This window comes from Engraulis encrasicolus, chromosome 19 (assembly GCF_034702125.1).
Source record: "Engraulis encrasicolus isolate BLACKSEA-1 chromosome 19, IST_EnEncr_1.0, whole genome shotgun sequence".
Lineage (NCBI taxonomy): Eukaryota > Metazoa > Chordata > Actinopteri > Clupeiformes > Engraulidae > Engraulis > Engraulis encrasicolus.
The window spans coordinates 34,626,818-34,652,734 of NC_085875.1; the positions used below are offsets into that span (position 1 = coordinate 34,626,818).

At 42.2% G+C, this 25,917-nt stretch overlaps 1 protein-coding gene across 1 annotated transcript; it reads right to left on the minus strand.

Moving 5' to 3' along the window:
* Positions 1 to 25,413, minus strand: ephx2 (epoxide hydrolase 2, cytoplasmic). The gene is made up of 19 exons (XM_063184202.1): positions 25,134 to 25,413; positions 24,402 to 24,486; positions 22,829 to 22,985; positions 21,439 to 21,629; positions 19,236 to 19,358; positions 16,975 to 17,049; positions 16,095 to 16,190; positions 15,559 to 15,637; positions 15,064 to 15,098; positions 14,382 to 14,408; positions 11,399 to 11,484; positions 10,246 to 10,357; positions 9,313 to 9,387; positions 6,508 to 6,550; positions 4,933 to 5,035; positions 4,123 to 4,192; positions 3,568 to 3,648; positions 2,530 to 2,588; positions 1 to 327 (listed from the first exon to the last, which is right to left on the minus strand). Exons 1-19 carry the CDS (start codon positions 25,235 to 25,237, stop codon positions 243 to 245), a joined length of 1,686 nt encoding a protein of 561 aa, XP_063040272.1. The 5' UTR covers positions 25,238 to 25,413; the 3' UTR covers positions 1 to 242.
* Positions 25,414 to 25,917: the final 504 nt, after the last annotated feature.

A 25,917-nucleotide genomic window follows, 5' to 3' on the forward strand; every position in this document is an offset into this window, starting at 1 on the left:
CAGTCACATTCTCTTCAACAGAAACCATAACAACAAAACAAAACAATTCAAAGGAAATGTTATTTAACACCCATGGCCTCATCTGATATGGGGGCTGGACCAAAAGCTAGGAGGAATGTTTACGGCGCGTCATAACATCAATGATGGTTAACAACACAAAGCAAAAATAAGCACAAATTTAGCACAATACCAATGGGTGGGTGGCTGAAAAAGTAAGAGCTGCGGTATGAGAAATCTCCATTTTATAACCTGGGGGTGACAGTGATGGAGGTCTTCTGGTGCGCCTCCTTCAGCCAGCCGAGGAGGATCCTGTTCAGCTCACTTGGCCTGCAGATGACGAGAGAGAGATTAAGTAGAGCATTACAATCCTGGGCCGTTTCCACACTGCACGCGCTCACTGGGACTGCTGAAGCGCGTGCCGTGCCGGGGAAATCTATCTCCTGTGCCACGCCTGCCTGCCTGCCTGCCTGCCCGGCTTCAAAAGATCTCCTCTTCTCTTCAGAGCTTTTAAGGCGACAGACAGGCGAGATGGCTTTATGGCATGGCGTGGGTGAGAGTGAGAGTGGAGGGGGGGGGGATAAAAGGGGCTACGCTATATCATGGATGTGATGCACCATCTGACCCGATCGACCTTTGACCTGCCTCTAACCTCCGCTGCACTCCACTTATCCCGCCATTAAAGAGCTCCTGCCTGCCTGGTCAGGAGGTCAACCCTCTCCTCTGTGTCTGGATCTCAACACAGCAAGAATCACGTTCCAACAGTGAGCAGCAGTCTTTTCATTTCCTTAAAATAAGAAATGGAAGAGAATCTGCTGAAATTGGTTCTCTCAATAGTCAGATTGAAGCTGAGGAATTAGTATAACTAACTCGTTAGCGGTTTACTGTTTACTGAGCAAGTGATGATGGAAGTAACCCTGACCTGTCTTACTCTCAATTATTATAATTAATTCCCAGCAAATTGGTCTATTCAGAATAAAGGCTATCTTACTGATGGCCAATTATTGCATGTGTTTGCGAGCATGCGAGCATGCGAGCATGCAAGCATGCGTTACTATTCCCTCACACATACCCAGTTGAGTCACAGACAACTCCATGCACAGACATATGACTATTTAAGACGTAGGCTACCCTTTTTAGAAGGTTCAAAGCCCAATTTCAAACTCATTTGCATGAGACATGGAAGAATGAGGGGAAGATAACCTAGTCAGAGAAAAATATTCTTGAGGTGGATAAAGGGGAAGAAAGGGGAAGAATGTCTGTGATATAATGACTGTTGACGTTTGTTTCAGCATTTGTGTGTGTGCGCGTCTGTGTACAGTGTTTTATTTCCCAACAACGTCACGCCCACTTCATCACACTTTTCATAAAAAAACAACAACTGCATCCGGTGTCATTCAATACCTCAGGTAGGACCCTCGCTCTGTTCTTCCCCGTAGGGAGAAGTGCAGGACTGACACCATTGTACACGGCTGAGCTTCATCACCCACACTATTGTATGATGCCCATTATTTTGTAGTACTGTGAGCACAGCCACAAAAAACACTTCTAGTAGGGAGAGGGGAATTCACTGCCTTCCTCAAGACCCTTATCTGGAGTGCAGACAACTATGATAGAGGTACTGTATACCCATACACATACAGTTGGTGTGAACATGTCAATGTCTAGTTGTATGCAGATGATATGTCAAATCACAATATATCACCAAGTATACAATACAGTACATATCCTACATGTGAGTTGTTCACAGATCAACTGATTTAGTGGTTGGGGCCAGTGTTTTAAATTGACCAATACACATCAGACTGGAGTAGTGGCACTACTCAATTTCAGCCTCTATCCTACCTGGACTTTTTTACGATGTACCAGTACACAATATTGCATTTCCTCTTTTATTAGGTGGTCAAGTGTCCATGTAACACTGGTTCCAGTCCAATCTGTGCAGACTTTACAACTAGTGCTTATTTCCCAACCCTGGGGCGTAGCTCTAGGGGGGGCAAGCAGGGCATTTGCCCCTGGGCCCAGGGCCTTCCCGGGTGGTGGTGGGGGCCCTATTATGACATTTGCAGGCCGTATGGGGGGCCCCCATCAGTGTTTTGCCCTGGGATCCTGTGTGCAGTTGTTCCACTACTGTTATTCTATTGTAAGCCGCTGACAGAAGACAGTCGTGTGATGAGGCTCAAGGCTGAATATTAGCACCTGGTGTGAATTATGTTTTCATGTTGTCATGGTCACTACAGTGCATTGCTGTGTGGATGGTTAAGTAACCAAACAATAGGTTGCGTTTCATAACCTTGAGGGCAGTGAAGTGATAAAGGTTATGATTAAGATTGATAATGACTCTACTGACTGTTCTTTTCTCCCAATCACCACCAAGATTCACAGACAGTATAAGTGTGACTCAGAAAAAAACAGAAAAAAATGTCCTGAATTGATCTTTCTCTGCATTGGAAGTTAAACTGAACTTTTTGTCAACATAATTATGTACCATTTTCTTTAAATGTCAGTGCTAGTCGCCTGCATCACCCTTACCTTTCCATCTGGATCCAGTGCCCACACTCTTCAATATGGCCACGGCTCAGGTTGGGGATCTCAAGTGAAAATACACAGCAAAGGCATTTCAGCACAACGTCAGGTTTTAAGTATTTTTTTCTATATAAATCATTTCATGAAAGCATTTGGTAAAGATAGCAGGTTGTTGCTAGGGGTGTAAATAATCAAAATGTATCGATGCATCGATCCTACGGCTGACGATTTAATCGAATCGTATCGTGAGGCATTCTTAAGTTTTGAAAATAATCGAAATGCTGGCCCCTGTTCAATGCCCTAGCTCCATAACATAATAGATATATCTAACACTGTGCGGTCCGGTTCTCAATTCTGATTGGCTGATAGTCGTGGTTAATCGAACGCAAACCTACACCTTCCACCTGAAGATTCTATGCACGTCTAAATTAGACCTAGCGCATCAACATCGGTAATGAGAATATGCTGCAGTTGGGGTAGGGAGTCTGCAAGAAGAGCCCATCTTTGCACCATCTGTGGTTTGGGGTATCAGTGTGATTAAAGACATTTCATTCCTGCGGTGTTTATAGCCCCTTGCTGAGTTTTTGTAGCGAAGTGTGTGTCTGGCAGCACGACGAACGCACACACGCCTAGTGATGTTGCCGAGGTAACCACAATCTCTTCCTCAACTTGTCGCAGTCAAATTAATTGTTATTAAAGCGTTTTAAAGAAATTTTGTCAGCGATTAAGCGTAACAGTGTTAGATAAGCAATAATCCACTTGAGTCAGTGGGTTATGCTCTATTGATAACGGGCAAGGGGACGTTTACGGCACTCAGCTTCGCGTTGTGCCCCACTCCCCTTGGCAGTTATAAAACGAGCATAACCCACGGCCTCTCGTGGCTTATTGCTTAAAGAAAAGTTGGACAAAATTGAATCCAATCGTATTGCATCGTGAGGAATTCTTAGATATCGAAAATAATCCAATCGCTGCTTTAAGGAATCGATACCGTAACGTATCGTCATGGAGGCTGTGATTTACACCCCTAGTTGTTGCACTGCTCACCATGTTCTCCATTCCTTGTGCAAATACAGGGAGAAGCACAGGGTCCTTTCCAGCAGTCACCATCAGGGCTGGCATCAGCAACTGCAATATAACACAGATCCTTATTTATTAACATGACACACTAACAGCACACTACAATAGAGGGTCAGCATTTGTCAGCTTAACATTTTCACTGAAACATTAACTCAACTTAGCCTGTTAGAAGTTATAATGTATTGAATATTACGCAGGGAGCCAACTTTGAAACCATTTTAAAAAGTCTATTGAGATTCGAAATGACATTTAATTGAAACTGAACATTTAATCCATATCAGCTGGCATCCACAAAGGAGCACTGGGTAAGAAACAGACTGCATGAATCTCATATTTTAACTTCAATTAATCTCTTATTTTAAATACATAATCCTGCAAGTACATCAATACTATGTTGTGTGCTGTGGTATAATGAATATATGTGTCAATACTACGAAAAAACAATGTTGAACAATTCATACAGTTAATTTCTTAAATGGTTGCAAGTGGTGCTGTTCCACATAGTGGTGAACCTGGCCTCACCTTGGCTCTGGGCCGCGACACCATCCAACGCCAGTTGGTCTCCACATTTCGGTACCAGTTCAGAGGACCCCTGAAACACAAAACAAAAACCTTACTGTAAGCTGTTGATCAGAGGAAGGAGGATGAAAAAAGGAACAAATGGCTGCTCTATGCATAGATAGCTTTTATTTGTCACACAGATGTTTGCAATTGTTTTCAAATCAGTTATACAGTTCTACCAATGATAAACTCAAATCAAAAGTGTTTTAGAATGATTTTGTCCAAAGCCCACAATATATCAAAGTCAGCCGCATTTCCCCACACTTAAATGCTCTGCTGAGCAGCCCAAAGGTGATACACGGGACAACTTTCTGAGCAATGTGTTTGGGTAATGGTATTATAAGATGTTGTTCGGGCTGTTGTCACTGTAACACTTCTTTCAGAACTTTTCTTACTATTCCAACAGAAAATATTAGAGATGCACCGGATCCTGATTTTTAGGATCCTGCCGGATACCGGATCCACTGCCTAACATCCTGCCGGATCCAGAAACGGATACCGGATCCTACAAAAGGGTTGAAACACATAGCCTACTCACACACGTGGGCCCTTTTTATCACGTTGGCTCAAACTATTTTGACTGGAAAGCCTCGGCTACCGGATCCTGGATCCTGGAACCGGATCCGGATCCTGTGAAAAACCCTATTATCCTGCCGTATCTTGGATCCGGTGCATCTCTAGAAAATATGTAACCAATCATAATCTTGCCCAGCCGCCTTTTGGTCAAAAAGTTGCCCTGTGTGTCATTACTTTAAGAGTCCACTTTATTACCTGAAGCCATGTTTGCGGTACTCCTGGACATAGTAGTTGAGTGCGTCTTCCGAGAGGTGGTGGCTCTTCGGAATCTCTTCTGGGAGATCCACAAACAGGCCACCTGCACATCGCAGTCACCATGGCAACACAAATGGACACAGCGTCAGATAAACAGGTCACGGTAAACAGGTTGCACAAGTTAAATTCACAGAAAGAAAGAAAGAAAGAAAGAAAGAAAGAAAGAAAGAAAGAAAGAAAGAAAGAAAGACAGAAGGATGGTTTCAGCTCTTTCACTAATTCCATATCACCACAAGCATCCCTACTTCAGACACACAAAGTTGACTTACACCTAAATGATGAAACAAGGAGAAAGCCGACCAAATTATAATCTGCAGCCCCACAAAACCAGTTCCAGACATTTTGGAAATCGAAGACATGCAACACTGGAGCTCAAGTGAGGAGAACGAGCAGCAGCCAAGAGCCTCCTAGACTCAAGAGCAGCCTAACTGACACATGCCAGTCACTCATGAAGCTTTGCATTTGGTGGACGTCAAGCATTGTGCTGCAACTCACTCTGATGCCCGGCACTTAAACCAGGTCCAAATTAGTGTCCTTTCCCGCCAACTATAAAATTCAGTCCTCAGAGTAAAGTTCGCTAACAGGGTTTGGGTGCATGGAGGGCATCCAAAATGTATTTTTTTCTAATACATATTTGTCAAATTAGTCTCAAATTTGCCTCTGGGTTATGAGTAATTGAAATTAATTAATTACTAATAAATTTGTATATTAAGTACACTTTACTTTGGTTTGAGCGTTTGGGGAACTGCAGGATTAAGTGACCATGCTGTGTACTGCATCAAGAAATTGCTGTAGCTTGTTTATGTGATTTGAAAGAACTGAAAATATTTTCTAGGGAGTCACTATAAATGAGTCATTCTCTGCAGTAGTACAATGACTTGAGAGTGTTTCAAACACGGTAAACTGGTTTATTTCATGTGTTGAGATAACAGTCTGCTAATGATTACGGTTGCAATACTGCCTGAGGTCACTGAGAAGATGAAATGAAATCCCACATAATTTGCTTAATAATTAATGTAATTGAAACCACAGTTATGCTGCTAAAAACATTCAAATAATGAAAAAATATATTTCCATTTTAACCAAACTAGTGTGGCTAGGCAAATCACTTGAGAGAGAGTGTTGAGTTTGTGCACCAGACTGTATGCCCGTACAGAAAGCCTACATGACAGGAATATCTTGCTTAACCCGTTAAGACACAGAGTTATACATTTGCTGTTAGCAGAATGGCAATTACCAAGTTGCAGTGCATTGCTTAAGGCCCTCTGTTATGTCATAGCATTGTAGTATGGTAGTTAACTTCAATGACTATTACAGTGTACCACTGGAGGTACAACGTGCATTAAGGGGTTACTACCACAAACAACTTCTAAAGAAACATGGCATGGTTCATGTGTGTTACTCCTTAGTGTGCATGAACTGTATCATGCATCATATTTTAACTCGAATTGATGTCCAGTGTCAGCGTTAACTAGATTGAAATGAGTTAAAATCCAGATGTCTTTGCTCCCCTACCTCTTTTACAGACGTTGGCCGTACTGACATTAGGGCGTTTATCCTGCAAACACACACGCACGCACGCACGCACACACACACACACAAATATCTAAGATTAACAAAATATACAAGACAAATAAAACAAGTACTGGTACAAGGCCATTTAAATTTTAATTTCACAAAATAATAAATCATTTCGTAGAAATAAAAAAACTCACTAAGGGTGCCGTAAAATATAAAAAACAAGAGGCTAGTCCCCAACCACTTCTCAACAAGTGCACAGCAGATAGTAAAAGATAACCTTTAAAAGAGCTCTAATGCCTAATACCAGGGAGGTGTTAAACGCTGCCTTGTAAATGAATAAGTACTCGTGTGGAGGTTCATCTCCAGCGGAATCATCCTCTGTGGGCACTTTATGCGGCAAGTGGCATTTAACGGGCTGAGTGTGTGGGCGCAGGGGCACTGCAATTAACCAGGGCAATGACACACAACACGGCCTACTGCCCTCACACACATGCACACTCACACATGCACACACACACATGCATGCACGCACGCACACGCACACACAGAAACACACACGCATGCACACACACACACACACACACACACACACACACACACACACACACACACACACACACATACACACACACACAATGCTAAAGTCACACACATGCCCGATGGCCTCAATCATGGAGGTGGCTCTTGCTTGTAGGAAAAATGACGTGTTTGCCCATCGTTTATAACTCATTATGACCACCCACCATTACAAAAGGGCATCTTTAACTCTGTCTCTCTCACACACACACATATCTTCAAGGGGTCAATCTGACACTTATGATGCAAGGTTATGACAGTGCAGTACTACCTGTCACACATAATGCTTTGCAAGTCATATCGACCACTCATACAGTACAGCAAGCATGCAGCGTGAAGTCGTTTCCCAGTAGGTGCTAACAGAATGTGTGGTTCCCAAGCCATAGACCAGGGGTGTCAAACTCAAATTCACCAAGGGCCAAAATCAAAATATGGAACGAAGTCGCGGGCCGAGCTCAAGATTGATTTTTAATAATGAACTAAAATCGCGCAGGCACGCACTTAATACTCAGTTTCATTTCACACACACTGGCACATATTGTGTTGCATATTGAGTGTGAGCTGTGTCATTGGCCTGGGCCCGCTCATACTTCTGAGAAACATCAAATTTCATGTTTAAGTCTTGATGCACTGTACACTAATAATGTATGAGGGCCAACTGTAATACACATTTGAGATGATCTCGCGGGCCAAATAAAATGATCCTGCGGACCAGATTTGGCCCCCGGCCCTGAGTTTGACACCCCTGCCATAGACCAACTGTACATACAGTTACCTTTTTAAAGGGTAATACATATGCTCATTGATGGTCTGTGATCATTTGTAGGGACAAATTACCAATTTAGAATAGAGTTTGAGGCTCAGACCATTGGCAGGTATTATCATACTGCCATTAAGGACTATATTAACAAGTCAGACGATTTTTTTTTTATCTTGCCACAATAGTGCATTAACCCATTTTAGCCTAAGGCACCTGCAAAAACACCTGCTGAATGCCTAGGCCCTTTTGGGGAAAAGGTGTCCTCTGCCTATTAAAACCTAAATATCTCATCACGGCTCCTCCGTCCATAGAACTTCACCGGCTTGTTCGGCTGCCTCCTTCAGCCGAGCTCGCCCCCCACGACGGGAGGCTCTGGATTTTCGTATCCCGCCATGGCCTTTTCATCGCCGCCCCCGCCGTGGGCTTCCATATTTCTCCACTACTGTGAACGCTCCATACCGTCATGATTTATGGACAAAAAAAAGAACTTTCCATTGCCGTTGTGTTGTGTTTTAGTCTCTGTATGTCTTTGAATGTCTGTTCATGTTTTTGTTTTATGTTACATGTTCTGTAAAGCGTCTTTGGGTATTTAGAAAAGCGCTATACAAATTTGATGTATTATTATTATTATTATTATTATTATTTATCTCAGCCTCCGATAAAAGCATGAAATCAGTTGCATTGAAAAGCTAGGACCCTCATCTTTAATTAGAATGTGTTCATTCAGCTCTGATATACTCATATGTTTAATTAAAAAAAACGGAAATCTCAAGAGCCTGAATGCAGCGTATATGTCGCTCCAGGCGCCAAAGGTCAAACAGCGTATACTGTATGCGGCATCAGGCCAAAATGGGTTAATCTGTTTAGCGTGAGTGGGAAAGTTGGCCAGTGACACTGTGTGGCGAGATTCGTCTAAAGCCACAGGAAGGAAGCCCTGAAAGAAAGAGGCCAGTCCTTCAACTGCAATTTGTGCCATTTCCGGCACAATATGATACGGTATGTTACTACTTCACTGTCAGTTTGCGCTGAAAATCTTTTCTGGGCATACTGCATCTTTCCTGCATACCTGGGAAAAACTCATTTACAAGGAAAAGGCGGGACATGGAGATATACGTATAGACACACGCTTGCACACATACGGTACATATGAATCATCATCAGACACAGACAGATATAGAAACTCAGAGCCTCAATAACATATGCAGCCTCATACTGTACTACATACATTACTATATTATACATTACCTACTTTTCATGAGAACATTCTTTGCAAACCATTTCAGTGCTACATGTTCCTGCCTGTCAGCTCTCCACAGAAACAAACAGCACACTGTTACGACAGCAGAGAAACTGCTGAGCTAAGGGATACATCTCAGTTCAAATGTTGTTTTGCTGTTGCACAGTTCCTAAAATGAACCCAGCCCACTGGTGCATTTCAGAGAAGTAAAGCCAGTAGAACTTACTTGTTCATCACTTCCGAAGAAAAAGATCTTGAATGTTCTGGCCAGGTCTTTTTCAAGCTCAGCCTCTGCTACACCCTGCTCAGTAAACAACCCAAAACAAAACAAAAACAGAAATACAGTCAAACACAAACGGACAGATGAAAACATGTACAGCATGTGGAAGAAGTTGTTGGTACAGTAGTTGAAAAGTATAAACATTGACTTTAAGTTCAAGATTCAAATTCTTTTCATTAATATTAACTATGTAACGTATTTTTGGTATGGCCAAAGTACATTTAGTTTTGAAGCAAAAACGGCATATGACTGTAGATTCAAAATGGTGGACATGGAGAAGATCGCCGAATGAATGAATGTAAAGTGCAGATTTCCAAGCTGTGATCAATAGGCCTACTTGGAAATTGATCGTGGTGGTAAATATTCTTGAAAAATATAAGTAGTAGTGGATTGGTCATATTAAACCTTTAAAAAACTGTGCAGTTGGTAAAATGCTAAATGGAGTAAAATAAACACTACTTCCCAAGAGCACCTTACAGAAACAACTTTTGAGTTCAGGAAGCACTCCTTAAAGGGACACTATGCAGGAAATGGTCAAAAAGGGTACTGCAACTATGCTGCGAATTGAAAATGGGCTGCCTATTGCCAAATTTGATCTTTTCATGAAAGATTCCTAAGTAATAAACTTTTTGCAGCTAAAAATGGCTATTTCTGGAAATTCAAAATGGCGGACCATGTACCATTTCAGTCATAACGAATACTTCGAATTTTATGGTGGTAGTAAGTATTCATAAAAAAAGGTAACATTAATGAATGGGAAGCATGAATTCTGGAAATAAACCACTACAAATCTCACACAGTGTCCCTTTAACAAACATGTTTTAAATGTGAGAGTGATTTTTGAAATTGAGTGTGAAGAGGTCATGATGGGCTACTCACAGGCTCCTGAAAGTAGATCTGGTAGTCAAAGATGGGTAGAGCTTTGAGCTTCTGCATTGGGTCACTGCTGGGGTCCACTGGGAAGAGAGGGGTGTTGAGGGATGCCACAGCCCTGACAAACATACACATAGAGACATCTGACATTGGCTTTTACCTGCCAAACACTAAACCAAACCACAAACTCCCAATCCCCAAGGGTTTGAGCAGTTGTAAAACTGTCTATGCATGGACTGATACATTTGACATTTTAGGTGCATAATCTTCTTATTAGATGAAATTGGTTTGAAATTCCTGATTGACACACTGGTTGGCATTCCTGATTACAAGTCATATCTGTCTAGCTTACTCTACATCCAAAAGGCAGGCGATCTACATACAGTAGCCAATACAGAGACAGACCAACAGACACACAGACGGTCACTCACACACACACACACGCACACGCACACACACACACACACACACACACACACACACACACACACACACACACACACACACACACACACACACAGGAGTGGGGGTTGCACCACATAGCCTTTCAGGTGATAGAAAATTGGAAAGGTGGTACTGGATGCCACTTAAATGGGATGAAGCTCTTCGTTCAAATCCCAGCAAATCTCGAAACAAATTGATGAACAAAAAAATCAATCAGAACATGTTGGACCCAGATATGTCAAAGACCTGATATGGCCAACAGGTGAGCATCGGCCTGGGTGATCGTGGGGATATAAAGGAGATGCCACTGTGAGTGGCACTGGATGGCAGACACACACACACACACACACGCGCGCACGCACACACGCACGCACACGCACACGCACACGCACACCCACACGCACACACACACACTGGATGGTAGACAGACAAAACAGCAGCAGCAACCTAGCCTGATTATCATCGACATTCAAATCTCTTGGAGACTTGGTCTGACCAAGAGCTCAACAATTAACATTTGCCATACGGCATGGTTGACCCGCCTCCCTTGCTTTGCTACTGGTAGTTTGCTTCCCGACAAAGTGGGAGGCGTTCCTGATTTTTCTGGAGCCAAGAAACGATATTTGCATTGCATTGCTCCTGGCCGGACTAGAAGCAACGCTGAAGGTGTTGCGTCACCAGGAGGACGCGGCCTGACTAGCCGTCCCCGACTCACCTGATTCTCTCTGGGTGGAACTGAGCCAGATTCCAGACCAGAGCACCACCCCAGTCATGACCAATAAGAGTCACTTGGGGAATACCCTAAAAGGAGAACGGGAGACAAAGGAAATCAGCCATTGTGAAGATTAGAACTGATAACTGTACAGTAGTGGTGTGGATCGGCACTGCCCTCACGATCCGATTCGATCACGATTCAGGAGGTAGTAGATCCGATTCGATTCGATTCTATTAGATCCAATCCGATTCGATTCAATTCTACAACGCATTGCAATGCATTACATTTCTACTGAACGCAAAGCAAATGTTCAGCCATGATGAGGAAATACAAGTAGTCAGATACTGAGCAACAATTTATTGGCTGTTTTCTGTATCAGTCTGTATCAGTCTTGCAATGTTTTGAAGTGATGTTTTGAACATTCATTTGCTCCCGAAATATCCATGGAAGTAATTGAAACTTAAAAATTTTGCTGGATTGATTCTGGAACTTGCCGGATCTGGATCTGGATCGTCCATGCCCCGGATCGATTCGGATCGCCGAATCGATCATTGTTGACACCACTACTGTACAGATGGCACATTGGCTAACTAATAGAGAGTTATAGAGAGTGCACAATCTCTGGTGCTGAACAAAAAAAGGTGTTTGTCAGTGAATCTGAGGAAGATCGAGAGGTCGAAACGTCATCATGCTTGCCAATGAATGAATAAAAAGAACTTAAAGACGAAAAAATCAAAAGGAGTCTGCAAACTTTTTTTCCACAAATACATTGGCTAACTAACCCTTTGTGCCAGAAAGATAAGGCAATGAAAAGAAACAATGTGAGAATGCAGATTAACTGATAACTGTACAGTTGGCACATTGGCTAACTAACCCTTTGTGCCAGAAAGATAAGGCAATGTAAAAAAAAAACATGAGAATGCAGAAACAGTATGATGAATTCCCCAGAACCAATATGAAATTGCATGACCACCAGACAGAGTTGACATCCATCCTGATAACATGATAACGTCTAAGCAAAGTTACCATTTTATTTTCTGTGTGTGTCAAGTGCTGACACGTTAAGAAATAAAACAGTGACTCCTCAAACCAGCCGTTTGGTGCTCTTCCTTTGCATGTTCAAAAATTAAAACTTTGAAAAGCTGCACTTCAAAAAAAGATTGCCAGCTGTGTTTGACAAAAAAGGATATTTTAACAACCCAACGGATCATATTATTTGTCAGCAATGGTTAATCTTGATAAGAAGGATATTTTAACAACCCAACGGATCATATTATTTGTCAGAAATGGTTAATCTTGGTTAGCTTCATTGAGCCACAAAAGGAATACAAATGATCAAACATGTTAAATGTTACCATGAACCATATTTATGGGATTACTGTCATTTTCAGTTCCACTACTGAATGTGCACAGACCTTGTTTTTTTGTTGTTGTAAATGTATAAAGTTGAACAGAGATGATTATCTACTAAAAGACACAGTACTGTAGTCAGCTGCTGAGGCATTATGGACCTTAAGTAAGGGTTAACGTTCGGCGAGAAGGTCGCTACCGTGGAATAGCAGCACGACAGAGAGAATCTTTAGACCCCGACGCGGAGCGCAGGGGTCTTGTTCTCTCTGAAGTGCTGCTATTCCACAAAGCGACCGACTCGCCGAAAGTTAACCCGCTTATTATATGGATATACTTAAATGATTCACACATGGCGGGGACATTTCTTTAGGCCTATTTAATGTTAAGATTGTTGCTGCGCAAAATAAAACAGTGCCGTTGTCGAACACCGCTACAGCTAGGTAGCCAGGACAACAGGTGTTGTCTATCACAGCAGCTGATTAGAGTCTTGTTGAAAAGTCGCTTTAGCAGTGAAAAGTCTTGTTGCCATTGACAGCGGTCTGTTATAGACCAACCCGTCCGTTATCGAAAAATAACAGACGTGCGAACGTTGGGGAGCCCCGTTGAAATGAATGGAGCATTCGACCGATGACGTCACAACCATATTATAAGCCTTTTTAATCGTTCCTCAACTACCTCTTAGCCACTTGATTGCCTTGATAGCAGCTGCCAAAGGGCAGAAAGTGTCACAACACAAACAGGGGCGGATCTAGCCATTTTGAGGGCCCTAGGCAAACATGGGGCCTTCAAAAGTCATTACATATAGACATACAATTCTGTGTTTTCGGTGCTATTGTATTGTTTTGTCTCATTTATATCTCCGATCACTTTACATAAGTGTTTTTTTGTGAGTTTACTGCGACCGCTGTGACAGTTGGGCCCCTTATGGAGGCCAGATCTGATCTAGGCCCTAGGAAATTGCCTAGGTTTGCCTAATGGAAAGGCCGCTTCTGAACCCAAGCAAACAGTGGAGTCATCAGACATTCAGTGCTGTTGAAGATCCTTCAAAGCCCCCACAACAACTCCCTTCTTCATTTAATTATGCCACCGTCCAGTAAATTACAGTGGCTAATTAGGAAGCCCGTAACGATCCCCTGCCTGGTCCCAGCTGACAGTTAGTTGACTGAAACTATTCTCCTCTGACCCAAAGTATTATCAACTCTGGCTTTTCCTTGGAAATGCCAGTGATGCTACTACAGTATGTTGGAAAACTATCTACGGAATAACAAATGGCAATGTGTCCAATAACGTAATAACTAGAGAGAAAAAAATTACATCTTCTGCACAAAGCCATAAAATGTAAGCTGTCTAGGGTTGGAGTGTTTGTATTTTTTCCCTGTTGCTCATTGATAGATTAGTATTCCATGGGTTGATAGCAAATCCAGTTGTGAAAAATGGTATTTCATAATCTCAGTATTTCTCACTGTGATATTCTCTTCCATCTTAACTTTTTTTTGACATGTTGGCAGCAACTAAACAAGTTTGTTATCAATACACATAAGACTCACATCAGGCTCAGACGGGCCAGATGTTAAAGTTTAAAAGCTGTTCTTCCAAACCTCTTTTGGAAAGAGGTAACAAAATGTAGACTCACCATTTTGTCAAGGAATGTCACAATATCCTACAAATGAAAAAAAAGCTTTTGTTCACTCAAGAATACAGTGAAATGCAGAGACAGAAGATATAGTAATTCAAAAGTAAAGTGCAACAGAGAGTGGCGGGTCGGGGAGTGGGGGAACACAGCACAATTGAGTATACTGCCCTACAATTTCAGAACGCAGTATAATTCAAAATGGCAAACTGAGAAAAAAGGCTTTAAAGTTTCCTTTCTGTCCACGCGACTGTGTTGGAGGTAAAGTGGTGATGACACTTCCATATAATACTTTTTTATGGTGAAAATTTATGCACACAAGAAAAAAGCAAAAAAACAACATTCTCATTACTTTTTAGCTGAAAAATCATTATACTGCGTTCTGTTGTGGTATTACTGTCTACACCAAAACCACGGTGTCAATGGAGAAGTGCAGTATAATTCGCATTATACTGCGTTCTTGGCTAGTACGACGTAACCTCCTAAAACCAAAAAGCGCAGTATAATCAGTTTTTTGCGTTTTTTTCCGAAACGGGACCAAGTTGGGCCAAAAAAATTTAACACAAGAAAAAGAAGGTATTTTAAAGCCAATTTCCGGTCTAAACCCATTTTCGACCATTTTCAAGATACTGCGTTCTGATATTGTAGGGCAGTATAGTAGAGCACAGTATTTGATTATTCTTGCCTTGCAAATATTCTCTTGTGAATACTCCTCGATATCTGTTCAATTGGATAAACAGGGAAATGTAAGTATTCATAAACCAATCACACATCAATGTAACACTTGTTCATTTTACAAAAATCTATGAAAGTAGTGGCAAAGCAAAAATGTCAAAAATAATATTGCTACTTCTATTGATACTTCTACAAAACAAAAAAGTGTTATACTTATGCTGACCAACATTGTTTCTGACCATGCAGCACATAGGCTACCTTTTATCTCCTAATATGTTTCATGTAAGCTTATTTTCTTAATGTGTCTTTTGTACGTTTATTTTCCTCTTTGTCTATGTGCCTGTCAGCGTCTGTAACTATATGTTTGCTGCTATTTTGACCAGAACTCCCTGGCAGAAGAGAAAAAACAGTGACACACTGTGATGCAGGCATAAGTATTTTAAGAGACAAAGAGGTGGTAATGGTCTGTGTGTTTAGATTGCAGAGAAAGAATAAATGGATGTGCCTGGAGGAGCAGTGGAGTCTCCATAGCCTTTCATGTCCGGGGCCAGCACTCGATATCCAGCATCTGCCAGGGCCTGGATCTGAGAGACACAGATATACTGTAAGCAGACAGACCAAACTGAAAGACACACACCACGTCAGATAGACACACACCACATCAAATACACACCACGTCAGACAGACACACACCACGTCAGACACACACCACGTCAGACAGACAGGCACCACATCAGACAGACAGACAGACAGACAGCACGTCATACAGACACACCCCACGTCAGACAGATACACACCATGTCAGACAGACAGACACCACGTGAAATACACACCACATCAGACAGACAGACACCACGTCAGACAGACACACACCACGTCAGACAGACAGACAGACAGACAGGCAGGCAGATAGACATATATAAAACAACAGATCAAGCAACCTTAGGTTACTTGTAAGGCGCAATATAAAACTGAATAAAATATTATTATTATTACTATTATTATGAATAATAATATTATGTCATTGCTTATAGCACACACCTGGTATCTCCATGAAAACCAGCTTTCTGGGAAGCCATGGCAGAGCAGGAGGACAGGGCCGTCTCCCATCTCCACATAGTGAATCTGAACACCAGGCTGTGAGAGAAAGAGATGGAGATAGATACACAGACAGAAAGAAAAAAGAGGAGAGAGAGAGAGAGAGAGAGAGAAAGAGAGAGAAAGAGAGAGAAAGAGAGAGAAAGAGAGATACAGAGAGAGAGAGAATATTCACTTCCATGCTGCTGCTAGGCAACCAAGCTTGGACCTGCTGCTCCTTTCCTTCACGCTAACCTTGTTTAAGGAGTTTGTAAAGCACAGGCAGAGTCTTGCCAGACTTGTAATGCTCTCTCACCGCCTTTGTGTATGAACGTAATTTACGACTACAATGGAGACCACCAGGGGTGTGAAGTTAGGCTGTGCTGAATTCAGCACATATTGCTTCCCATTAAGCTAGTTGTGACTGTGCAACTACTCTGAAGATTCTGTCAAGGCCGATTCATCGCGTACTGGGCTTGTGTGCTGCTTCGTTCTTCCTGGCTGACAAGAGTGCACAGTTACCTTCCCTCTTTTACTTTCTGTATGTCACATTTGACAGTAAATTATATTCAGCAGGGCATGGGTGTATTTACATATGCATTTACATGTGCCTGTCAAAATGGTGTTTGTGTGTGTGTGTGTGTGTGTGTGTGTGTGTGTGTGTGTGTGTGTGTGTGTGTGTGTGTGTGTGAGTGTGTGTGTGTGTGTGTGTGTGTGTGTGTGTGTGTGTGTGTGTGTGTGTGTGTGTGTGTGTGTGTGTGAGAGAGAGAGAGAGTGTGAGAGTGTGAGAGTGTGAGAGTGTGAGAGTGTGTGAGTGTGTGAGTGTGTGTGTCTGTGCCTCTACCTTAATAGTGACAACTCCATGGCTGACATCTTCAGGTTTACAGGCCATGGGAATGGGATCTTTTGAGCTCTGGACCTGCAGAAAGACATCGTGCAAAACCAACATTAGCGAACATTGAGTCTGAAGGACTGATGGCGAAACATAATCTTTACTGTTTTGTATTGGTATATACATTTTTTATACTTTACTATTCACAATTTTATACTAACTTACACTAACTAGAAGAATACTGTTAAGAAATACTGTACGGCTATTACAACTACCCATGTTTCATCCTACGTCTCAGACAGTGGCAACCACTGGCAGGTCTACTTCTGCTTTCTAACTTATCGTCTAGCAGCTGACAGATTGTTATCTACTTGGTGTGTGTCAAAAGCATGTGAGCAATAAAGACAAGGACTATGTGCTGCAAGCAGAATTGGTAATTTACATCGTATGCTCTCCTCAGACTGACAAGGTAGCAGTGTTCTGCCAACAGTGCATAGCACTCTTTCTTATTTGTCCTGGTCTGTGGTATGTGGGGATAATGGCTGCATAATGGCACTATTCACAACAAGGAGCTTGTGGGGAAGCATCTGTGACAGTAAAGCAAAATGCCTACATTATCTACAGAATCAGTAAAACAAAAGTAAATAATGTAATTACTTTACAGGAAAATACCATATATGCATATCACATACGCAAATCATGTTAATAAACAACATACTACTATATAACAGACTATTGAAGGTATTGTGCTTTAACAACATAATAATACAGCTACTACGGTATACAGCTACTATATCATATTCACATACATGATGCATGTTTGGATGGACACAGTAAGAAATGTAGAGTCCAATGAAAAACATGTCTTGTGCAAATGTACGTATGTACTTTCCAGTGGACAATTGCCCCCACTCTGCCATCTTTCTGTGGTTAAGGTGGGATGCAAACATATACTACATCTATAGCAGCACTATATTACCGAAAGTATTCGCTAACCTGCCTTGACTCACATATGAACTTAAAGGAACAGTAGTACACTTCATTTCAAGAAATTGCTTGTATGTAGTTAAGCCCTAGTAAAATATGAGAAAACATAGGATTTTTTCTATATGTGTTTGCATTGACTAGTTTACCAGTATAGCCATATTAAGCATGCAATGCAAGTCTATGGTACCAAACAAAACATCATCAAATGTACTTATAAACCGCTTTAAATTCATCACAGTGCAAAGCGGTTATTTAATCCCATCCAGTGATCGCTTGTGACTTGATGCAAATGGTTCCATTTACTTCGAGTGATTACGCTAAGCTATGCTAATAATGCTGATACCAATAAATCTAAGTACTGAAAACACTAAAGAGAAAATTATATGCACATTCATGAATAATACTGGGAAATACTGCAAATGTGTTAAACTCAAAAAAGGATGGACTGTTCCTTTAACTGTCATCCCATTCTTAACCCATAGGGTTCAATGTGACATTGGTCCACCTTTTGCAGTTTACCGCTTCATCTCATCTGGGAAGGCTGTCCAAAAGAATGAGGAGTGTGTTTCTAGGAAGTTTTGACCGTTTTCTACCAAAAGTGCATTGATGAGGTCACATACTGAGGCCTGGCTCTCAGTCTCCGCTCTAATTGATCCCAATGGTGTGCTATTGGGCTCAGGTTAGAACTGATTAGATTGGGTGCAGTCCAGTCAAGTCCAAATCCATGTCTTTACGGACCCTGTTTTGTGCACTGGTGCACAGCCATGTTGGAAGAGGAAAAGGCGCACTCCAAACTATTTCCACAATGTTGCGAGCATAAAATTGTCCAAAATGTTTTGGTGTCCTGATGCAATGCAGGTTAGCAGATCCTTTTGATAATATAGTCTGCACATGGTTGAAGAATCAAATGCACAACATTCTGGACAGTCAGAAACTGGAGCAACAAAGTGTTCAGTGAGTCGTTGTACACCTCCAACACCAATACAAGGTCAACCGACCTGCGTAGCGGCTAACCCTCCAAAACGCAAACCACTTCCTGGCATATTGACCAAAATAGCTGTGTGTTGGTTGGTGGTGTTGTGCTGCTGTATGTGACTACAAAAACGGTCCCTGTTTTGGGTGCATACAATAAAACGGTGAGCATGTTCTGTTCTTAACTCTCCCCTAAATCTCTCTCCATGGCTGAAGTGCCCTGAATCAAGTAGCACCACATTGCACCAAGGAGTTTTAGTGATGTAAGTATAAGTGCTAGCTAAGTGTAATGCAATTGAATGTGGGATCAACACCTCCACTCCCGTGTGGGTCTGCAGCTGGTTGAGTGCGCTGGTCATGTCCTTCAGCAGGATGGCGGTCATCCCCAAACCAGCTGCCGCATCCACACTCTCCTGCTCCGCATCCAGCCACACCACCTGAGGAGGCCGCAGCACAGGACACAGGCGCATGGGCATATGGACAACACAGGACACAGGCTCATCATAGGCACATGGACAACACAGGACACAGGCGCATGGGCATATGGACAACATAGAACACAGGCTCATGGGCATGCAGTACAAAACACAGGACACATGCTCATGGGCATATGGACAACACAGGACACAGGCTCATAGGCATGTAGACAACACAGAACACAGGACACATGCTCATCATGGGTATATGGACAACACAGAGATGGAGGAATGCAGAGGTCGGATTCATGACAGCATGAATGTGCACATGTCCATGCGCATTGAGACAGCCGTGGCCTAATGGCTAGGGAGGTGGTCGTAAGATCAAATGCCACCCTTAGATCTCCCTTCAAGTACCCTTGAGCAAGACACCTAACCCCACATTGCTCCAGGGACTAGATAAGACAATTTCAGTTGTGTGCTGTCCGTACAGCTGAAAGAGGTGGTCTAGCTAAAGATAGGGCTCAAAGTTGAAAGAGCTCAAGGTTTAGGTAAATCAGCAAGACACTGTGACCCATTGGCCTCCACACTCCATGACCTTCTCCTCCCTCTGTATTCAATAACGACTACCATCCACCACCTCAGCTACTCACCAGCTGCAGTTATGATAAGACTGGATAACTGTGGTGGTGGTGTGTGAATGGGAACTATTGGGCATGCAAAATCAGATTAACCTCTTAGCGCAGAGCCGATGTTATAAGTCAAGTCAAGTCAAGTGTACTTTATTGTGAAAAATCTATGTAACAGGGTTAGCACAGAAGTTTGAAATGGCCTACTATGAAATATAACCCTACTGTCACCAAAATAGTAATGACCATGTCTTAATCTGTTACTTAAGGATCTCTGCATTGTTATAGCAATGTTGTAATGATGTAGTTGAGTATTTTCAGCAAAGAGTGAATACGGCCCATCGACGGGCCCATCTGCAGTAAGAAGCTTGAGTACTGTGTAGTGGTGTGGATTGGCACTGCCCTCACGATCCGATTCGATCACGATTTGGGAGGTAGCGATTCGATTCGATTCGATTCTATGCGATCTGATCCGATCTGATCCGATTCTACAATGCATTGCAATGCATTACATTTCTACTGAAAGCAAAGCAAATGTCAGTCATGATGAGGCAATACAAGTAGTCAGATACTGAGCAACAATTTATTGGCTGTTTTCTGTATCAGTCTGTATCAGCCTTGCAATGTTTTGAAGTGCTTTTATTTAATTTAACATTCATTTGCTCATTTGCCATGGAAGTAATTGAAATTGAAAAAAATTGCAGGATCAATTCTGGAACTTGCCGGATCGATTCTGGATCGTCCATGCCCCGCATTGGATTGGATCGGCGAATCGATCATTGTTGACACCACTAGTACTGTGTGTGCGGTACACTAGTGACTATATCCTCTTTTTTAACTTTCGGGGTGTACTGTATGTCCTCTTTTCTAATTCTGTAAATCAGTGGAAGACAAAGCTTATTTCCAAATGAGGAAATTCAGCACTTTCTAAAGAAATGTTTTTGGTAAACTGTCTATCCCAGCACCCCATCAGTGGCCTTTTTCATTTTTACACTTTTCACTTTGAAAAGTCAAGCTGACCCATACTGTCTCAATCATGTACCTTCGATTTGTATCTGCTCTACAGTGAACACACTGGGCTATTAATATCATTTCCTCTAATGGCAAAAAATCGCTTCCACCTAGAAACATGTGTGCGCATTTAACTCTTGCCCACTTCTTGTTGCTGGTGCTCCATTCAAATGCCATCATCATTGAACCTTAAGTTGCCATGTTTCTTTCATGTCTCCTCAAAAGTTACTGAAAAAACATGGCGTTTCCACCCAAACACTATCTGTATGTATTAATGTATGATTACATATTAAATGACAACTTTCCTCTGTAGTTCTTGGTTAATGTCTTGTTGGTGTAAACTAACTTGTTTGTGCCTCTTTAAGTTACAAATTAGCTATGCATCTCAGGGGAAATGAAGAGAGGAAGGAGAGGAGCGTGACACTAAAGTGACTTTTTACTGAGAACTAGTGCCACAATACCTGCTGACGTGTAAGGCCCAGTTTCTCCACAGCCTTGTCGAACATGCCGGTCTCAGGCACACGGGCGCCAGTGAAGCAGGATTGCAGCACAAGGTCAAAGTGTGCCTCCAGCACAGACAGGATCTGAGACGTTCTGTGGCGCTCAGGGGTGTCATCCACCCACAGGTTGGCCAGCACACCCGTCATAATCCCTATGAGAGAGAGAAGGCATATTGCATTATATTACACAGCCACATTACACACATTACACATACGTATGTACTAGGGCTGCACGATATCAGAAAAAAATCGGTACGTGATACCAGCATGCAATACCTTGATAACCATATTTAAACGATATTTAGAAATATAGCTGAGTGTTTTTCTGGTCTGTGTGGGGGGCGTGGCTTTGGTCATGGTGGGCTTCTTGCACATTTGTTGATATTCAGCTAGTGATTGGACTGCACAGAAATGTTTTACTTGTTAGCGATAATTAAGTCATTTTCGCGATACGCATATCGCCACTCTTGATATCGCGATTTCGATACATTTTCAGTACATTGTGCATCCCTAGTATGTACGCACTTATCCCAAAGGGACATACAGTACAGTATAGCTAAGTACGTGCAGTAGGTACAGCGTATTGGGTACAGTCCCTGAAGCAGTGAGGAGTCAGGGGCCTTACTCAGTGGCACTTCAGCCATGGATGGAAGGTGGAAGAGCCAACCCTCTTTTTTCTAACCGGAGCAGGATTCGAAACCTGCTATCTTCTGATCCCAAAACAGCCACAAGTACCCTAACCATTAGGCTACAGCTGCCCCACAGATCACGGAATGACAGTGGGCAGGTTAACATACAGTAACTTCCTTTTTTGTGCTGATAAAAAAAATATGTTTAGCAACACCCTACCGAAGTGTTGTGATCTGTCTGGGAACCATAGCTGCAATGTCCTGTGTTTCACACAAATATGCCAGAACACTTTCCCTTTTTAACTAATGGCAATCATAAGTCATTTATAAGTTCTGAACATTATTATAGATACTGTTTATTTGACTCATAGCAGTGGAATCTATCACCTACAGTCCATGTGTGAATATAAGGCAGGGCCTGTCTGTCTTTGACAGAGTTGTATAAAGTAGAAGTAGAGGTGCTCTTACAGATGTAATTACAAAGGGAGTGATGTGATATTACAAAGTTGAAACCATGTAATACCATACCACATCGCATCTGTAAGAGTACTTCTGCTTCTACTTCATACAACTCTGGGGTGCATTTAACAAAAGCGTATTTGCTAACTACTGTAGCTACTGTGCTGGTTGGAGTGCAATTTCCCATTGCTAACTACCCAAGTTGCTAACTGCTAACAACTATGTTTTTGAGAAATGCATCCCTGGTTCTTTCCTTGGCTTACCCTGGCGACGGAGGGCAGCAGCAGCCTGCAGTATGGGCTGGTGGAAGGTGGCTCCTCTCACCATGTTGAAGAGACGAGCAGCGGAGAAGTCAGCTGGCAGCGTCAGGCCCTGAGCGCTGGCCTCCTTCCTGCAGCTTTCCTCCAGGGCAACCTGCATCTGAAGACAAGACATGCATGCACAGATATAAACAGGGAGCAAACGGTAGAGGGGATATCTACTCTTCAAGTTTTGACAACTCCACTTCTTCTAGGCTACATGACTTCGACCTTGGTTTATGTAACTCCATAAATATCCTCCTCTTCTGGTTTTTCAACAAATCACACCTTGGATATACTGTAGCATTATGATGATGATCATCATCATCAACAACAACAACGATATACAGGTTTCTGTTTTTCAGTGGTTTTAAAGCAAACCGCCTCTCCCACCCGCGACCCCAAAGCAAATAGGCTATAACACCTCCATAACACACTTTGGGAACCACTGTGATAGCATTGCAATAAAACAGCCTTGCATTCTGTCGGGGTACATAATAGTCCTGGTCTTTAACCCGTTAAGACATGGCATTATAAATTTGCTGTAACCAGAACGGCTATGACCAAGTCGTAGTGCATTACTAAAGGCCTTGTATTAAGTCATAGTATTGTAGTACTATGGTAGTTACCTTTTCATTGACTATTACAACGTGCCACTAAAGGTACGGCATGCATTAAGGGGCTACAATGGTTTGAATGATATTAGTCCGTTCCACATCATAGTACAGTACATCCATTTGTCAACGAGAATGCACCTGGACACTGGACCCAATTCTCGGCCACAGCCTTTCATCCGAGGTGACAAGCAGAATGACAGCTCTTTCAAAGTGGCAGTAACTTTGAGTTCATTTTTCAATTGCTTTGTACAGGTTACAGTTTATATTACATGTAGAAAAAGTTACATTTTTACATCACAAAAACCTGCCATTTGACTAGCGGTGGGTAGACTTTTCATAGGCAGTGTAACTTGGTGTGGTTATTATAGCCCAAGGAGGAGGGCAAAATCGATACAAAACTACATACGTAGTTACAAGCTAGTGAACCATTTAAATAATTTGAAAACAATGGAAAACATTTTTTTAAAGATTTTTTACAAAAAAAAAAAAAAACAGAAACAAAAATCTTGTGTCTCCTGTCCCCAGCGTGATGTCATGCACTGTTTCTTTTATGGGGGGAAATAACTGCCACTTTTTCATGTACTATGTGTTTTATGGTACCAAACCAAGTCATATACAATGGAATATAGCTTAAATGAATACTACTAAAAAGAAAGTTGAGAAAATCTTTTAAAATCTTAACCTGCACCTCCACCTTTAAGTTAGTCTAGGTAGTCAACTTATGAGCCCTACTTCACATCACACCAGTATTCAGGACTTAATTTCCAAATTGGCAATGACCTCTATCAGGCTTATTGCTCTTTCTTGTTAATATTACCAGGAGGTTTGTCACTCCATGTAACAACTGTGGTAGGCTACTATACCTTGGAGAACACTCCTTTCAGGGGAATGCATCAGAGTCAGATAAGAGGTCATCTCACCTGCTGTAAAGTAAGCTTTCCCATCTCCGCCTTGACCAAGGCATTTTCAGGCCCTCCAGCAGCAAGGGCCTTTGATATGAAATCACTGAAAATGAATGATATTAGCGCAAAGTCAAGGCCAATCTTCTCGCATTAAATCTGTGCAACATAATTTGAACAAATTTGCAATTAATAATAGACCTGTCTAGACCTTAGCTTTTAACATCCATTATAAAAACTGAATTATAAAAAATGAAACCGAATATTTTAAGAGCACTCATTACTATAGGCAGGTGTGAAGTGAAGCACTGCATATATTCAAGAAAAAAATAATGATGTGATCATCACAACAAGTAAATAAATCCAATTATTAGGGCAAAATGTGAATATGAATGTGATGTTGTATTGGGCGCCTGATAGCATGATAGATAGATTGACCTTGCCATCCGTAAAGCTCCAGTCATATACCCAAATGAGTAGCCTACGATTATAGTAAGCATACAACCATTAAGTCAGTATTGGCAAACCTCACCACCCAACATAAACATAGATAGGATCCAAATAGGATTTTACCGCCAACTAGAGGAAAGGTCTGTGCTTTTGTAAGAAATGAATTGGGAGACAAAGCGCCTTTCCACTTGTAGCTGAACTTTGCGTAATAGTCAAACTTAGTGCCGTTTTTGCAGCAGACACTAAGTGCGCGAAAAGAAACATAGCGCTCTATGCTTATTTTACTGTTCTGTTTCAGCTTACCCGGGAAGACCGACGGATTTTTCGTAAGCCAGAAAGGACTGGGACGGACGAGTGGATAGGACGCCGCCCCACAGGTTAAACAGCACAGCTCTCTTCAGCGCCATGGCGAACAGTGAAACAACTGACACTGACAGAGGACTAACACTAGCCTATAAAGTAGGCTGGTCCGTCGCACAACAAATACAATTGGGAACAGCCGCCTCCATTGAAGTCCTATTAAATAGGCAAGTTGTTGCGCAATGGGACAGGACTCCCCCTCCGACGCCTGAACAAGTGGCAATCTCTAAGTTACTGACTAAACATGAACCCTCAGCGCAAGGCGGCGAGTGAATTATTACGAAAGTGCCTCCCCCTAGCGTACTTTCACCAAATGTTTACACCTAACACCGAGTTTGAAACAGAAAAATGGTCCAGCATTGTAGCCTAATACATGTGTAGCCAACTGGACAGGTTCATGTTTTTTTCCTGAATCGTCACCTTACAGGTGCACATAAAAACAAAGCACATAGGCCTAGTGTAATTTATACAAGTAGCCTAATGGTATTTAAATAATGGGGTGGGGTGTACAAATTGAAAATCGTTTATTAACTATTGGGAGTTCTTGACGCCATGTGACTGAGCCGTTTAGTCACGATGGCATGCCACTGGCTCGCGCGTCTACACTCCATCTATCCATTGGTTTTGGATGCGAGGGAGAGAGAGCATGCTGGCCGCTAGACACCATCCAGATACTGCCACCGTAACCTCGCACAACTCTCTATTCTATGCGATGAAATGGATGTAT

What these genes read in the sequence shown, in the direction of transcription:
- ephx2 (XM_063184202.1), bottom strand. Translation starts at nt 25,237, where the DNA reads ATGGCGCTGAAGAGAGCTGTGCTGTTTAACCTGTGGGGCGGCGTCCTA. An exon ending in TGGGCCTTACACGTCAGCAG is followed by an intron (nt 19,359 to 21,438) that starts GTATTGTGGCAC and finishes CGGCCTCCTCAG; the next exon opens with GTGGTGTGGCTGGATGCGGA. An exon ending in ATGGAGTTGTCACTATTAAG is followed by an intron (nt 16,191 to 16,974) that starts GTAGAGGCACAG and finishes TTTCTCTCACAG; the next exon opens with CCTGGTGTTCAGATTCACTA.